The sequence below is a fragment of the Schistocerca serialis genome, chromosome 3, assembly GCF_023864345.2.
Source record: "Schistocerca serialis cubense isolate TAMUIC-IGC-003099 chromosome 3, iqSchSeri2.2, whole genome shotgun sequence".
Classification (NCBI taxonomy): Eukaryota; Metazoa; Arthropoda; class Insecta; order Orthoptera; family Acrididae; genus Schistocerca; species Schistocerca serialis.
Window position 1 is genome coordinate 281,974,843 of NC_064640.1, and position 18,377 is coordinate 281,993,219.

The 18,377-nt window shown below is 41.5% G+C and overlaps 1 protein-coding gene across 1 annotated transcript in view; it reads left to right on the top strand.

The window, feature by feature from the left end:
* The window catches only part of LOC126470788 (glutamate receptor ionotropic, kainate 2-like), a 269,284-nt gene that overhangs the window by 236,205 nt on the left and 14,702 nt on the right, over positions 1-18,377 (top strand). The window contains exon 4 of the mRNA XM_050098798.1: positions 7,691-7,878. Within this exon, the coding sequence (XP_049954755.1) occupies positions 7,691-7,878 (188 nt within the window). The remainder of the gene's footprint in view (positions 1-7,690; positions 7,879-18,377) is intronic.

An 18,377-nucleotide genomic window follows, 5' to 3' on the forward strand; every position in this document is an offset into this window, starting at 1 on the left:
CTTCACTAAAAACATGTATATTGAATTAACCAACCAGCAACTAGGTAACCACTCTCCGCCCAGGTTGATATTCTAACGGTATCTAACGTTATTAACTTAGTTCTCTCACCCACCGTAGTGGCCAACCACACCTTGCCATTACGGTACTGTTGAAGTGTTTGGGACCAGTATGAGGCTAGACTAGCAGGGGACAGTGAGCTCATATGAAAAGAGCGATGCGAATGGTCTCAGGCTTGTTTGGTTGTTGGCAAGAGAGCAGAGCAGAAACGTTGCAAATCTTGGCTGGTAGTTGCTAGAAGAGGAGTGCCATACGTCTCGAGAGAATATACTTAGAAACTTAAGAACCATCTTGCCAATATTCTTCAGTCTTATACTGATACCGTAGAGCTCGTGGAAGATAAAATGACGCAAAAACAGGTCGCATAGAGGCGTGAAAACAGTCATTCTTCCCAAGCTTCATCCACGAAATCGACTGGAAAAAATTTTAATATATGGTAGAATAAAGATTATTTTCTGCCACGCTCTGCATAGTGAATCTCAGAGGTAGATGTAGACGTAGCTGACAGTCATAGTTAACAGGTAGTTTGTGGAGAGTAGTGATGTAACGCTGTTTCTTAACTTACATTAATTCTAGTCGTAGGTTGTGGGGTCGAGTTCTTGTCTTGCATGCAGCACTCCCCTGCCAGGAATTTTAAAATTAATGCACACTACGTTCCAAATTGAAAACTCATTCTGAAGATTAAATTTTATCTCTGTTTGGTGCAAACATAAACTGGAATAGTCACACGTTGAGTTGCGTGAGTGTTGACTCTTTTCCTATTCCTGTTTCCCAGTTCAATCATTGCTGACTTGGCAGTTAATTTGCGTCAGTTCCTGTGGTTATCATTCAGCATATAGAAGAAACTGAGCAGTATTTCATGAAGGAAAGAAGGTATGTTTTACGCTGATGTTGACGCAAACCAATGCACCCGCCTACATTCGTTACTAGGGTCGTTTCAATAGTTCAGGAACCGAGCCAAGTGGCGCAGCACATTAGGCAGGACTATGGTTGAGATCCGCGTCCGGCCGTCCAGACTTACGTTTTTTGTGACTTCCCTACATCGCTCCAGTCAAATGCTGGATGATTGCTTTATAAAGGTTTTCTTCTCCATCCTTGTAAATTTCCGCGCTTATGCTCCGTCTCTAATGACCTCAAAGCCGACTGTACGTTAAACCCTAATCTCTCACCTTCTTTCCATTAGTTCAGAAGCCGGCCACCAAAATCCATTGATCCACTGAAAGGACAACGTCGGTGAGGTGAAGCCTAAAGACGCCTTAAATAACGAAAACCATCACACCTCACTTTTCTGGGTTACAACCAAAGTGTAGGCGCTGTAATAGTGCACATACCACACTGATCAGCCAGAATACTATGACCACCTACCTAATAGCCGGTAAGTACACCTTTGACACGTATAACAGCGGCGACGAGTAGTGGCATGGAAGCTATGAGGCCTTGGTAGGTCGCTGGAGGGAGTTGGCATCAAATATGTACACACAAGTCACCCAATCCCCCTAAATTCCGGGGAGGGGGACACGTTCAATCACATCAAAGATGTGCTCGTTCAGTCTCAGATCTGGCGATTTGGGAGGCTAGCACATCTATTGTAACTCGCCACCTTGTTCCTCGAACCACTCCATCACACTCTTAGCCGTGTGACATGGCGCATTATCTTGCTGAAAAACGCCACTGCCATCGGGAAACATGATTGTCATAAACGGGTGTACGTGGTCTGCAACCAGTGTACGATACTCCCTGGCCGTCATGGTGCCTTGTACGAGCTCCACTGGACCCATAGATGCCCACGTGAGTGCTCCACAGAGAGTATTGGAGCCGCCGCCAACTTGTCTCCGTCCCGCAGTATGGGTGTCAAGCAGCTGTTCCCCTACAAGGCGACGGATGCGAGTCCTTTTTTGGAATCAAAAAGGTATCGGGATTCATCAGACCATGCAATGCTCTGCCACTGCGCCAACGTCCACTGCGGATGGTCCATTTCAGTCGTAATTGCTCAAAAATGGTTCAAATGGCTCTGAACACTATGGGACTTAACATCTGAGGTCATCAGTCCCCTAGACTTAGAACTACTTAAACCTAACTAACCTGAGTACATCACACACATCCATGCCCGAGGCAGGATTCGAACGTGCGACTGTAGCAGCCGCGTGGTTCCGGACTGAAGCGCCTAGAACCGCTCGACCACAATGGCCGGCGCTCGATGTCACAATCGAGGCACTTGCCGTCATGCTCTGGCTCAGCATTACGTCATGTCAGCAGCTCCAGGACCTCGACCCGGCCGCTGGGACAATAACCAGCGTTGAAGACGTTTCGGCTGCAGTTGATGAGCACCTTATGTGACATTTTCAGCAACCAGACCTGTCGTGTCGTGTTAAAATCTAGCCGTCCGACCAGGCTAATCCTGGGTACAGCTGGACTTCGAATCGCAGTCTGCTCCGAAGCCGCCAACATTCCTCCTCCATCTTGATGGGACCGTCAGCCCGGTGGTACAGCCGCTGCTTAGATTTGCGAGGGTCGAATTAAGACCCACTCTGTCCCGAGCCACTGGGGTCTGCCACTGTCAGGCGCCGCTCTCAAGCCATCGGTCTGGGACTTCACACTGCGCAACACCGCCGACTATTGCTAGGCTGAAGGTCGTCCCGCTCTGTTCACAGTTACAAGAGCCAAGGCGCCGTCGCCTGACAGCATTACGGAGTAGCTTGGAATGTGCATCTAAATAAGGCCGCTCGCTGCACAGCTGCGTAGGCGAGAATTGCGCGTCTACGCCAGCCTGCCCCAGTGGAAGTCAGCGCTTGCTGCGCGATATCTATCTTCCGTGTGCGCGCCCTTATTACGCCTGCCTAACAAGAAAGTCAATAAATTTTATCAACCACCACTGGCTGTCAACATCATCTGCACCTCCACCTACGTCCGCCAGAGAACCACGCGCCTACACGCTTTTACGCCTTTGCAATGTGCTAAATATAGCCTTAAGATAAAGTTGAAAAATAAAGCTATTAAAATTTTATTGCGTGTAATACGTCGTATCATGGAGGGCTGCGTTAAACCAGTCTTCTGGTTGAAGACCGCGACAACAAACAGCAATATCTCGAATACCTCCACTTCGCGTCTTGTTTAGTTTATCAATTGTGAAAATGTTGCAAAATCCTCACCATGTCTATCCATAATCTCTGCCGGCGATTTCTTCTCTTCTCTTGTGGTGTTTACCCGGTATCGGGTGCTTACAAAACTTTGAACACCATACAACTTGTCATGCTCCTAAAACCACAGTAGCACTACTCTGGCCTTGTGGTACTGACAGTTATTCTGATGGGAGATGCCATCGCCATCGGGGAAGACATCAAGCACGAAGGGGTGTAGGAGGTCTGCAATAATTTTCACGTAGTCCACAGCCGTCATGATTCCTTCGATTACCATCACAGGTCCCTTTGATACCCAAGTGAAAGTATCCCATAGCATAATGCGGCCCCACCGTCCAGCTTCCGTGCTGCGGTGCATGATTCGAGCAGCCGTTCGCCTGGATGGCGTCTCTGAACGGTATCGTCAACCTAGCGTAAAAATAAACCTGATTCATCCGACCAGGCACACGTTCCCATTGATCCACCATCCAGTCTCTATGATCCTGATCCAAATTTCAGTTGTAATTGATGATGTTGTGGGGTCAAAATGGGAACACACAGGTCGTTGCTGAACAGTGTGCTCCCAAACACTTGTGCCTGACCCAGCAATGTACTCTGGCGTCAGGTCGTCCAGACATCGCCACCTATCGTTCAGTATACAGTCTGTCATGAGACATCGAGATCGAGTGCCTTGTCTGCTCATGGTTTCATCATCCACTTCGCGTCTTGTTTAGTTTATCTATCGTGAATAATGTTGCAAAATCCTCACCATGTCTCTCTATCCATATCAGATGTTCACGACAATAGCACTTGAACAGCTGAACACATCCGAGAAGCTCAGTCCCAAGCGCCGGGACATAACATCTACGTCTACATGACTAACCTGCAACTCGTACATCAGTGCTTGGCCCAGGGTTCTTCGAACCATTTTCGGAATATTTCTCTACCGCTCCACTCTCTAACAACGCGCGGTAAAAGTGAACGCTTAAAGCTGTCTGTACGAGCTCTGATTTCTCTTATTTTGTTGCGATGATCACTTTTCCCTATGCAGGCTGGTGACAATAAAATATTTTCACATTAAGAGGAATAAGTTGTTGTCTGATGTTTCGTCGAAAGCTCTCGTCATAATAAAAAGCGCCTCCGTTTTAATGAAGGCCATTCCAACTCGCTTTTCACATCTGTGCTCCACACTCCCCAGTTTAGCAACGATACAAAAAGAGCTACCCTTCTTTGAACGAATAAGTATAGTTTAGGTCATCTGCTTAGCAGACCTGTTGCATATTCGAAGTGTTTTCCCAGTAGAACGTAGTCTTTGGTTTGCCTTCCCCATAACATTATCTTTGTTACCGTTCAAACTTAAAGTGTTCGTAGTTATATTTTCTAGATATTTAGTCGAATTGACAGCTTTTAAATTTGTGTTATGTATCGTGCAATCGAAATTTAACGGATTTCTTTTTGTACCCATATGGATGGCATCACACTTTTACTTATTGAGAGACAGTTGCCACATTTTGCACCATCAGATATTTTGTCTAAGTCATTTTGCGATTTGTTTTGATCTTCTGATGACTTTACTAGACGGTAAATGATAGCATCATCTACAGACAATCTAAGAGGGCTGCTGAAATTGTCTCCTTAATCCTTTATGTAGCTTAGGAATAGCAAAGGACCTATAATACTTCTTTGGGGAGCGCGGGTATCACTTCTGTTTTACCCGATGATTTTCCGTCGATTACTACGTGCTGTGACTTTTCTCAGAGGAAATCACGTATCCAGCCGCACAACTGAAGCCATACTTCAAACGCCAACAATTTGATTAGAAGTTTCTTGTGACGGATGGTGTCAAAAGCCTTCTGGAAATCTATAAATATGTAACCAATTAGAGACCCCCAGTCGATAGCACTCATTACTTCTTGGGAATAAAGAGCTAGTTGAACCTCACAAGACTCATACTTCCTGCGTCCGTGCTGAATGTGTGTCAATAGATCGTTACCCTGAATTTAATTCCTAATGTTCGAACGCCATATATTTACCAAAATCCTACTGGAAATCTATGTTTCTGATATGGGTCTGCATTTCAACTGGGTACGCCTATTTCCTCTCTTGAGTATTGGTGTGACCTGTCGAACTTTCTGTTCTTTCGGTACAGATCTGTCATCGAGCGAGTGGCTGTATATGACTGCTAAGTATGGGGCTAGTGTATCAGCACACTCTGAAAGGAACGTTATTGGTATGATGTCTGAACCGGAAGACTTACCTGTATTAAGTGCTTTAAGCTGCTTCGCTACACCGAGGATATCTAATCGTACGTTACTTGTGTTGGTAGTTGCTCTAGATTCGAATTCTGGAATATTTACTTCATCTTCTGTGCTGAAGGAATTTTGAAGACTGTTTAATAACTCCACTTTGTTGGCGCTATCATCAGTAATATCACCATTGTTATCATGCAGTGAAAGTATTGATCGTATTCTGCCTTGGTGTACTTTACATACGACCTGAATCTCTTTGGATTTTCTTTCAGATTTCGAGGCAGAGTTTCATTGTGGAAGCTATTTAAAGCATCTCGCTTTGAAGTCCGCGCGAAATTTCGAGGTAAAATAAAACGTTGCCAGTCTTGGAGATTTTGTGTTCTTTTAAAATTGGTATGCTTTTTCCGTTGCTTCTGCAACACTGTTCTAACTTGTTTTGTGTACCATGGGGGATTAGCACCATCTTTATTAGTTTATTTGGTATAAATCTCTCAATTTCCTCAGACAATATTTCTCTGAATCCAAGCCACATCTTGTCTACACTTACATAATTAGTTGGGAAGGGTTGGAATCTGTCTCTTAGGAAGGTGTCAAACGTATTTTTCTCTTCTTTTTTTAACAGACATTTTGCGTTTACTTCTGGTGGATTTGGTTACTGTGGTGGTCAGTCTCGCTGTAACGATCTTGTGGTCACTAATCCCTGTGTCTGTCATAAGCAATATTTGTTGCGTCAAGTATGTTTTCGCAAACAGTTACATTTCTAATGGACTTCTGAATTAAATTCTCAAAATAATTTCGGAGAAGGTTTTTAGTACAATTTCCGATGATGTTTTACACCTACCACCGGCTCTTCGCCAACAAATGTGCCCTTTGTCAAAGTCGCTTATGTCGATCTATTTCCCTGTTTGCGGCGCGTATAGTCGCTCGAATGATACCCCATTCATCTCCATACTGCGTCACGTGGTATCAGTACTCCAAGCTAATATCAAATCTCGCAATGGTTACTGGTCATAACGTTTTGGCCCATCAGTGTAAGTCAGCACCTATCTTTTGTAGTCATGACGCTCATATGGAATACTGCCACACACGCGCTTGCATATAATGAGTGAATCTGCTCTGATAGTTGTTGCCGCCACGAGGCCATTCCCGCCACCCGCTGCTTTTACTGTTACGCGAAATTTACAGCCGACGTTCGATAATACCATGTGCTACGTGCAGGCGGTGGCTTACCTACCCCATCTACGACGTTGTGTGAGATGTTGATGCTCAATGAAATAGTTTCAAACGTCATTGAGGTTTGTCATTGATCCTCTTGAAATTCTCATTGTCTACATAAAGTTTCAACTTTTTTCACTTATTAAAACATGACCTGCCTGATGTTTAGATAGGAACGTTGCCGAAGATTCCCCAAACATTAAAATGAACACAGATATATCAAACATATATTGCTGAATGAACAATTATCAACTTTTAATCGTGGCGCACGATAACTAGAGTGCTACCGATAATCATTTTTCACGCTATGCACCTTTCTCATGCCTATCAAAACGTAATAGATTTCCTACTCTTACCGTGGAGAACTAAAATTACTTTGCTGGATGACATGGTATCAAACTACCACAGACAGTGCGTTTAATGGCACATCGTAGACATTTGCTGCCACCCTAAACCAACAATATCACATTCCTGTTCATACTGGCACGCCGTCTGTGTGTTATGTCAACATACTATTCTCTAAAGTTTCTCCTTCTGATAATATACTCAGTGAATTACTTTGTTCTTATCTAAATAAAAACAGATATATTGCCATTCTTATTCTTAATCACGCAATCGTACGTACCTCAAATCGCAAACAGAGGTATTTGTATATGTTACTTCACTTGTAATTCTTGTTGTAGTCTACATTAAGTTGAAATTCTCTGTAACTGTCTACTGTATCAGCTTCACAGCCAAAGTATAGCAAACACTTCAAATGCCTGACTTTTAATTGTGAGTGCTTGACTTTTTAGAAGAGAAACGTATGTGAGGAGCGTTTGTACATTGTGGTCATTTCAGTCTCCACATACGTATATTCTTCATAACACAACATAACCTGTGAGCTATTTGTTCACTGGTGTTTATGTACCAATTCTGTCAATATTTCTCTTGTGTGCTGCCATCTCATTATTATATATTTCCATCATGTAATACTTTATGTTAAACAGGTGCTCTGATTCATGTCATGTTGGTCTTAGGCGGTTGATTTCACGTGTGTTGGTGTTGTGCAGTTTGCAGGCTGACGAGCACTGGGTTATCGGGCATTATCGGGCCTCCTCACTCTGCATCCATGGACATTGTGCGTTCCATCTGCGACACACTGGAAATCCCGCAGATAGTAACCAACTGGGATCCCAGCCCAGCAGTGCCTCGAAATTATCAGATAAATCTTCATCCAGCAGCTCAGTTCATTTCCCAGGTAAGGAATGTTTGGGTTTTTCGTTTGTGCACGTCTTTTTAGTTGATGTCTGCTAAAAGTTAAGCTCAATAAAAATATGGATAGATCGCTGAGTCAGATGAGAGCTGTCTACTAAGCCAAATTTAGTCTTCGTTAAACAGCGATGTCAGAATTCGCTATAAAAACATGACGTACCAAATTTTGAGTTAATGTAGAATTATTTAAGATTGAAACTTAATGAATCCGTGGGATATCAAGAATATTGCACTGACATCAGATCTAAAAAGTCTGAAATGCTTTCAAACGGTAGTTATGCGTATTTATGTGAGGCTATTAACAAGCTATAAGCTAGTTAAATTTAAATGTGATGCTGTTTACGCTCAAAACTGTGTACGAGTTGTCCATTAAATTTCGGGCATGCAGCCATGCAAATAAAATTTCCTCCACTGATATTTCGGCCGCGTATCGTCCGGCCATCCTCTGAGTGAGGATACGCGGCCGAAATATCAGTGGAGGAAATTTTATTTGCGCGGCTGCATGCCCCAAATTTAATGGATTATTCATTACGCCGCGAGAAGTTGAAAATGCACATGTGTACGAGTTTTTCGTTGTTTAATTCATGCATCTTCAGCTCGACACAAAAGTCATGTGTGATCTAGAAGGTACCGCCAGTTAGAGATAAAACAGTATATCTTACAGTGTCTGTTTTTTTTTCTTTTTTTCTTTTTTTTTTTTTTTTTTTTTTTTTTTTTTTTTTTTTTTTTTTTTTTTTACTCATGAAATACATACGTCGCGTTAATGCTTGTATTTCAGCGTTGCTAATAACTGGCACACTGTTTCATCCTGATTATAGCACAGACTAATATTAATGACTTCTTATTCTTTTCTGTAGAGGATTATTAGTTTTGTCGGTTGATAATAATATTGAACGAAATTTCACTGGTTTTTTCTTTACTTTTTTTTTAGAAAAAGAAAAGCATTTAGAAATCGTTTGCGATATGTTAGCATACACTACAGACATTTCTACATTCTCTTAGTAATCGGTGGCTTCTGTGGACGTTACTTAATTTCTGTTCTATGTCATGATCGATACACATTGGTTAAGTGTAAAAGCAGTGTGGTAACTTACTATCGTTCACGTGTCATGTTCCCAACACGTATGATTCGCAGTTGCCCGCCCATCGATGTTTAAGGGGATAGCAATACATGGGAATAGAAAATTGATCTGCTGCCTGCGAGAAAACATGATCGAAAATGCTTAGCTACCGACAAGGAGACTTAATTACGCACATACATCTAAAACATTGTCTCTGGTTAGTTGTTTTTCAGTTTGTCTGTGACTTACCTGCTTATGAGGGATATTTCAAATGTAAATTCCGACATGACGAAATAGAAAATAAACAAATTAGTAATAAACTATGTTTATTGTAAATTCTAGAGGTCACCTTCCACCGCTCGTTCATTTGCTGCAACATAGTCATAACTCAAAAAAACATGATTTTCGATTTAGTACAGTGCAATGGCAATGAAGTTAACTTTTATGTGGTAGAGTGTCATATCTGAGCTTTTAAGATTAATCACAGGATAGTGGTAATATTCTTTTGCCCAAACTACGTTTCCTCCGGGGTATTAGTTGCAACAGTGTATTATCCCAGTAGTGAGTCAGCTGTTTTGCGTAACATGTCGTTAAGTTCTCTAAAACAGTGACATGTTTCGTGCTGCAACTGTATTACTAAAAGATAAGTGCGCTTTATATCTTTTTCTTCATTACACACAATCTCATGTTTAAAGATACAGCGTTGAGCATGAAAGAACAGGAATGAGTAACGTTTGACTTTTTTAATATTAGGTGTTCTTGCAGAAAAAAATCTTTGGCATTGTGGCCATATTTTGTTTTAATACGTTGTTATAACTATCAAGCATTCATTTCTTAATCATTAGTTTTAGAAGTATGTGTTGTTACGACGTTCTTGCACTAAGTAGTTTTTAGTATTCATGTTTTACTTTGAATGATTTATATTTACGTCCGTATTGTTCTGATAACTTACTGAAATTTAATACTTAATAAGCAGCAAATTGACTAGGGAAAATTTTTATGGATGAGCGAGATACTTTACATGATATTCCAGTCGGAGAACTATGCAATCAAGTACTCAGGGAACCAAAATGGTACTAATGGCTCTCAAGAATCAAGTACTAAATGTGGTAGAATGGCAAATAAAACGTACCTCATCAGCTTCTTCTGTAGAACTGAATACCAATTTGGCGCCTCGGAAAGGTCCTTCAGAAGGATGTGGTATCTTATTGTCTGCTTCATTATTTTACAAAATTATATCCCACGTCATTACATCTAGTAACAACGAGTTCTGTAATCTAATACAACATTGTTAATTTTTAAGGGATGGTATTAGCTGCTGCCACCAAATAAGTTACGAGCATGGAGGTTGAGAGTAATACTGCAAGAAGTTCAACTGTTGTTTCGAGATCAGATTCACGATCAAGTTTACGTTTATTTACCAAAGAAGATGACGATGTAATTGATGCCACGTATGTACCACACAACGTTATCATGAGAACGACATTGATGGTGAAGTTAATTCGAACACAGGTAACTGCTAATAATGCCGAAGTCGTAACTCCGATGATCTTATCGAGTCTACTAAACAAATGAGTGAAGCACAAAGAAAATGAGAATTTCAGGATAAGGAAAGTAAATAACAAGTTAAGAAACAGTGGAAAGGCATACGAAATGCACACCATGGACGAGAAATTCCGAAATGAGAGGAAAATGCAACCTCTGTGTAAGGAAAAGTGTAAGTTGAAATGATCTGCAAAGTTTACAGGATGAAACGGATGCAAATTTTTACTTCCTATTGGGCGTTGGGTAATGTACAGAAACAAAGACTACATTTTATTTACAATAATATGGAACCCATTCAACCTAAATATCAATATGTGTGTGTTGGTGGTACAAACAAGAGAAGAGTAGTAATAACGCCTTCTATTTCCGACTGAATGATCAGGAAGCACGAATATGCAAATTGATTTTTAAAAACACATTAAGCGATCGTCCTATTCGAACGATACTGGAGAAACGAAACAAGGTAGGAACTATACTACAGGAGGGGAAACACTGAGGGAAACATGGCAACCAAAACGAAGTTGGAGATTTGAAGAGAGTTTTTGAAAACTTAATCGATAAAATCCCAAAAATCGGAAGTCATTGTACCCGTGACAACATCAGTAAACATTTTTTTGACAAAGGCAAAATGATTGAGGACATTCACAAAGACCACATGGCTGTAAAAAAATACCGTTTACTTATTATTGTTTTATCAGATGTTTCCAGAAGATTTTAACATTTCATTCTTTACGCCCAAAAAATAATTACGTGAAACGTGCTGTTCCTACGATAATGCTGATGGAGAAGAGAAAGGAATGTTATGATCATCACTTACTAGAGAAAGAATTGTGTTGAAAGGACAGGAAGCATGATAAGGACGAGCTCACTGCTGAAGTGACAGTGTACGACTTACAAGCGGTTATGTAAATTCCCAAGGGCGACGTCTCAATTTTTCTTTATTATAGGTCTAAGTTAATGTATTTCATTTTACAATTTACGAGCTCAAAAGTAACGAATGTGTATGTTTTGTTTGGGATGAATGCGATGGACGTAGCGGGATGAACAAATTGGGTTCCTGCGCTCTTTGGTTTTTGAATGGAAGAACTGCTTCGGGTGACCAAGAGTTGGTTTTTTATTCGGATAACTGTGCAGTCCAGCAAAAGAATAATTTTATGCTCGCTCTGCACCTCTACGCTGTATCTTATCTCAGCATTAAAAAGCATAACCCATAAATATCTCATCAAAGGCCACGCGCAAAATCAGGGAGGTTCTGAGCGCCCAAGTGAAACGACAGCTGAATGGTGGCCCAATGTACATGCCGGATTCATTCACTGCAGTAATACGTTCGTCTAAGATTACTGGAAAATCCTTCAATGTTACAGAACTGTGCTTTGAAGATATTTTTGATATTAATGCCTTAGCAACTGAAATGGGGCTTCTGAATATGTCACAGGTAAAAACAGTTAGTGAAAATTCTCCAAGTGGAACGTGTGTCACCAACTTCCGTTTTTTTCTTTAAAAAAGTATTATAAGGATGAAACCTATAATGTGACAAACAATATCACAGAAAGAAAAAGAAGAAGGATAATATTTCTCTGAGAGAGTTTTTAACACAAATCTCAAATGGAGAACAACAAGAAACACGACCTGCTTCATTTAATCCAGAAAACCACATCCCTAAATTTTATAAACTATTCTACGAGCAACTGTAGTCTCTATTGTCTGTTCTTCGATTAATTTTTTGTAAGTTCGAATCCTGCCTCGGGCATGGATGTGTGTGATGTCCTTAGGTTAGTTAGGTTTAAGTAGTTCTAAGTTCTAGGGGACTGATGACCTCAGATGTTAAGTCCCATAGTGTTCAGAGCCATTTGAACAATTTTTTTGTAATGATTATTATTTCGTTTTCTTGGATATAACCGGTGTCTGTTCTTATTGCTTGAAAAATAATACTCCCACAAGTGGAAACTTGTGATGGACATTGGATAAACATTCGTTTTGGCATCAACAGTAACATCACAGTTCCACTTATGTCAACCTATAAGACTTATTTTAGCAGAAAGAACGCCATAAGAGAAGGGCGATAATTCTGATGAGTTACAAGTAATTATGTACTACGAATTTCAGTCTGTAATTCAAGTCCACGTCATAACCAAATCTTACTTAATTAAACTGTGGCAATTTGTTAGTTTGATATTACAATTTCCAAAAATTACAACAACTTTGAAACTTCAAACACATCTCCTGAAAAATCATGATTTTTTTAGGTATGACTTAGTTGCAGGAAGTGGGTGTACTACTTAACACAACTGCCTGCAATTTGAGACACTTATCAGACGTCACACCAGTTTTGACGAAGCTCATCATGGAAATTTCCTTTTGTCGATGACAGCGATAGGTGATTGCTTTACTCTTTTTTCTTTCTTCTGTGAACTTGAATTTTAATGTTGTCAGGTCCTCTGTAATCACGACATTGCTACTTTGTATCAAATGCCTCGTCACTTGAAATGATCTCGCGACTTCTTCAGCATCTCAACCATCTTCACGTTCTGAAACACAGACTCGGACCCATTGAGGATCCATTGCTATAATCACTATCTCATCCCCGTAATCTCCACGGATCTGCATATAATGTTTCAAGTGTTCAAAAAACGAATTACTTCCAGACTCCCACAAAATTGGCCGTTTCGAGTTATCCATATCTGTAAACATATTTCAGTAGTCATATACTTGTAGAGTTTATAATTAAACACAGATTGTGTACTTTGTAACCAAAATGACAAATCTAGGGTGCACATATTCGAGATGACAGCTACACTGTTTCGTTGTTAGGATTAATAAATGAATCAGTGACGAAACATATTGTTCCTGGCTAAATTTTATCTGTCTCCTATATTAACACGATCTGGTAAGTGTTCCAGATGAATGAAAAATACTCAAGAATCGGTAAGCCATTTCTTTGATGCTGTGTGCCTTTCATTAGCTTAGTAGCCTCCGTTTCATCCTGAGAGTTTAGTAATGATTCTGAATTTATTAGTCAGGATAATCACTGACAAATACTACGTATCTTATTATTAGTCTGTACGAATATGTTTGTCTTATAAACAACCTAGAAGATACGTCTTCCAAATTGCATTGAATATCAACCGTAGGAAAAATGTAAACAAAACTTATAAATTATGTTAATAGTTTACAGATACAGTCTCTGCAAAATTTTTATGATTATTCTGGATTATATCTTGTACTGTGGTGAAGTTGTAGCGAGCTTTATAAGTCACTATTCATCCTGTTTTCATCAAACTGTTATCATCTTTCACATTCAATATCAACCACACGTCATGTACGACGACTATAGCAGTGTGCAGTAAGTAACCGGTTCAAAATCCTTTTGCCAAAGATATCGATTACCGTCCAGGTTGAGAAGTGCCCAGATCGTTAAATCTAATTTAGGTTTGTGCTCTCTGCTATAAATACCGCAGTTTATGATTACACGATCGGGAATTTTCTCTTTTCTGCAAGGCTATAGTCGCATCTGATAGAGTTTCATACGCTGTACATACGCGAGATAAGGCGCATGTCCCTGCTAGGTAGTACGCCTTGCTCAACTGGCTTTGACATGGTCCATTCTTATTCACTACCTGAGGTTGGTGAATACTGAGCATACTGCTCCACTGGTACATGGGCGTCACATTGGATGATATTGTGAAAGCTACATAATATTTCAACGAGAGAACTTCTCATCATCTTCAGGTGCATAATGACGTGCTGTTCTTTTTTTTTTTTAATTTTTTGCCGCGCTGGATTAGCCGAGCGGTCTAGGCGCTGCAGTCATGGACTGTGCGGCTGGTCCCGGCGGAGGTTCGAGTCCTCCCTCGGGTATGGGTGTGTGTGTTTGTCCTTCGGATAATTTAGGTTAAGTAGTGTGTAAACTTAGGGACTGATGACCTTAGCAGTTTAGTCCCATAAGATTTCACACACATTTGAACATTTTTTAAAATTTTTTATTTTTATTTTTTAAAACCTCATCGTTTCTTCAGCGATCTTCTCGGTGACAGGTTAAGGTTTAGTTTTCACCACTTCATTTATCGCACTTGGGGAGGACTTGTAAGGGCCACAGATCCTTAAGTCTCACCTCGGAGGGTTTGTTTCATTATTTCTAGTGTCACATTTCTAATTTCACTATCAGCTAATGTCTGGGTTACTCTACACCGATACCAGGGTTCTGCTCTCGTAATACCTACTTCCCGGACGTGCCATATGACGTGTCTGAGTTAGTCTAATTTCCTATGAGTTTTTGTGGACCTGAGTTTGAAAATTACTACAGTAGGTTCCATACTGAGCTGCTCATCCAGTGTCTGGATGCGCCTGTATCGTGAAGCCCTAAGTATCCACCGAAAGACTTTATTTTGTAATACTTGGATATGATGTATTTGGATTTTCCTAGCGAGGCCCCATGTTGTGTTCCCACAAAGGAATTTTGATAGTACAGTTGCCTTGTAAAGTCTAGCTTTTATGAAGATGTTCAAAATGGTTCAAATGGCTCTGAGCACTATGGGACTCAACTGCTGAGGTCATTAGTCCCCTAGAACTTAGAACTAGTTAAACCCAACTAACCTAAGGACATCACAAACATCCATGCCCGAAGCCGGATTCGAACCTGCGACCGTAGCGGTCTTGCGGTTCCAGACTGCAGCGCCTTTAACCGCACGGCCACTTCGGCCGGCTATGAAGATGTTGATCTCCCTATTGCAGAATAGTGGCATCAGTTCCCTCACCATGCCAGAAGCTTTAATTGTTAGGTCTTGCATGTCTCTATGAAAATAAAAAATGGTGTCCACTCAGTGTGACTGCCAAATACGAGTGCTATTCGGAAAGTGAGGAACGATCGGTCGCGAAATGGAAGCCACTGTGAAAATCTGACGATGCTTTTCACAGACGTTTTGGGCAGTGTGTCTAATATGCCCAACGATCGCATCAAGACGCTCTTTTCAGTTGTGAGCGCACTGTGAGTGAGTGAAGGTGCCTAGAACAACAATGTCTCCCGCCAAGTAGGAGGGCCCGCTGAGAGGCTTCGCCTTAATGAATGCATCCCACCTAACACAACTGCCATGCACTTCCTTTTTCATGGCAACTCTCAGCCGCACTCTGCAGGGGTGGTGAAGACACTCCTGCAGCCTTTTGGATGGGAAGTGTCCGATCACCCACAACACAGCCCTAATTGGCTCGTCCTGAGTATCATCTCTGTTCACATGAAACGATGGATACGAAGACAACACTTGGGGGCAGGCTATGCGCTGTAGACCAGTGTAGAGAATTATCGGAAAGCACAGGCAGCTGCCTTCTATGACGGTGGTGTTGGATATTTGGTATAACGCTCTGACAAATGTCTAAGTCAGAGCAGCGACTACGTAGAGAAGTGCCTGGAAGGTGTAGCTAAATGTGCAAAGAAAACAGTTTTTATTTTAACTGTGGTTTCCTTCTCGTGACCGATCGTTCCTTACTTTCCGAACAACTCTCGTACTTGACAGTTGAGTTCCATGTTATCTCTTGTCCTTGGACAGTAAGGTTCCTGTCTAGATGTGGACGTTTTTTGCTAAATTATATTGCCGTTATTTTGTCCGAGTTAATTTTGATCTTGTTATGTCTGCACCACTTCGTGGTGAGGTTCACTTGTGTCTGTAGTCTTCTGATGCTGGGGTTATGTTGGCGTCCACTCGTAAAGTACATCAGCGAAATGTACCAGTTGATCGTCTGCAATCGTTGGCATGTCGTTGGCGTTGATTGTAAATAAGAGTGATGACAAGATGGAACCTTGAGGAATTCCGACCTCTATGACTTTGATTTCCGATCTGTCTGCAATCGTATTTTTCTGTTGGAGAGAGAGCTCACTGTAAGTTTAATATACGCTACTCAGAAGAATTGGGGGAACACGTGTATCAACCTCCGGTACATTAGAATAAATTTAATACGGGCTTATTGGATAGCCTGAGATATACACTTTCAAGTTGTGCAACAACTGAAGTCATTCACCACCTATCGGCTGTGTTAAGCACCAAAGTATCAAGTGAACCCTCAGAAGGAAGTGAGTAGCGGAAGTTGTCATTTATGGATGTTGTGTTCAACCAGCCACATGCAACGCGACCTCTTAACCAGTGCAAGTTGCAAGGGAAAAAAAATGTTTCAAATGACTCTAAGTGCTATGGGAGTTAACATCTGAGGTTATCAGTCCCCTAGACTTAGAAGTACTTAAACCTGGCTAAATTAAGAACATCACACACATCCATGCCCGAGGCAGGATTCGAACCTGCGACCGTAGCAGCCGCGTGGTTCCGGACTGAAGCGCCTAGAACCGCTTGGTCACCACGGCCGGCTTGCAAGGGATTCTGGCTGATTCAATAAGGGTGAACTTTCAATCGTGTTGCTGCAGATACCAATGCCTCTCCATCTGTCACCCATAGGTTGATTACACGCTACTGGGATACAGGTCAGTTAACAGGGAAAGTTGGACAAGGTCAATGACGCATTACAAACCCACGTGAAGTCCGATATGTGGACGTCTCATCGCTGCGGCGTTGTACGGCTCCTACCGGATCACTGCAAGACGATCTCAGAAGGACCACTGGAGCTGCTGTGTCCGATCAGACTGTAAGGAACAGGTTATCAGAAAGGTCCTTACGACCCAGAACCCCACTTGTCACGATAATATCTAGCAGCTCGCCTTCAGTGTTGTCCTTCCCATGTCAACTGACAACTTCGTCACTGGTGAAATATGTCATTCACAGGCAAATGCAGAAGTCCTTGGTGAGCACCGTGAGCACCGTGGTGAGCAGTACCTGCCAAATGCTATCCAGGAAATCGAAAGATTGGGCTAAGGTTCTGTGATGGCCGGTGAGACATCTTTGTTGACAGCCGTACGGATTTTGTCGTTGTATATGATCGCCTTACGCCAGGGAGTGCATCGAACTGATCCTGTTGGACCACGTGGTCTCTGCTGCGTAAGGTGGTGGTCCTGAATTCTTCCCATGCACGATAATGCCAGATCGCGTGTGGCGGGCGTCACCAGGGAGGTCTTGCGAAGCCTGGTAATTGAAGTAATGGAATAGCCAACGGTGATTCCCGACGTAAGCCCCGTCGAACATATATGGAACGCGCTTGACAGCCGTGTTCGTTCCACCACAGAATCTCCAAGAACTCTTAAGAGCTCTCACTGAACAATGGAAATGGATACCAGAGGGTGACCTCCTTAAACTTACACGGAGCATGCCACGTAGGTGTCAGGTGGTAATAAACGCTCACGGAGGACATACACATTATTGAAGCTCTCGAAGTTCAATGAAAAGCACACAGTTTGACGGGATGAATGATTTTTTCCACTTAACGGGGAACAACAGAGTGACGTACGAAAATACGGCGCAGATTCAGAATTCTTTTCTGCGTACTGGAATCTAGTAGACAGATGGGGTTTACTGCAATGAATAAAGCGATCATTGAAGTTTTTATTTGTATTTTTTATTGAAAAACATTAATATGGGGTTATCTGAAACATGAAAGTAACATATCACCATGGTCCTTACAAACTTAATTTCAGTTCAACGCAAGAATCTGCACAAAAAAGGAAAAAAGGCGAAATTATAAATATTTAAAAAATTGCCGTTTTTTGGCCCCTCAATTTTGGCAGAAAAAGATTACTAAATATCTACATAAAAAAATCGGGTACGATGAACTGAAGGGAATTCAGTTTACTTCAAGGGACGCCATTGTAGCTTGGGCGACGACAACCACGTCTGAAAACATGGTTTTCAGAAAAACGCGTTCAAAGCTTGACAAGCATTTATCATATAAAAAAAAGGGACAAAGCTTGAAATTTACGGAATATCATCGATGAATGGTCCATAATAAC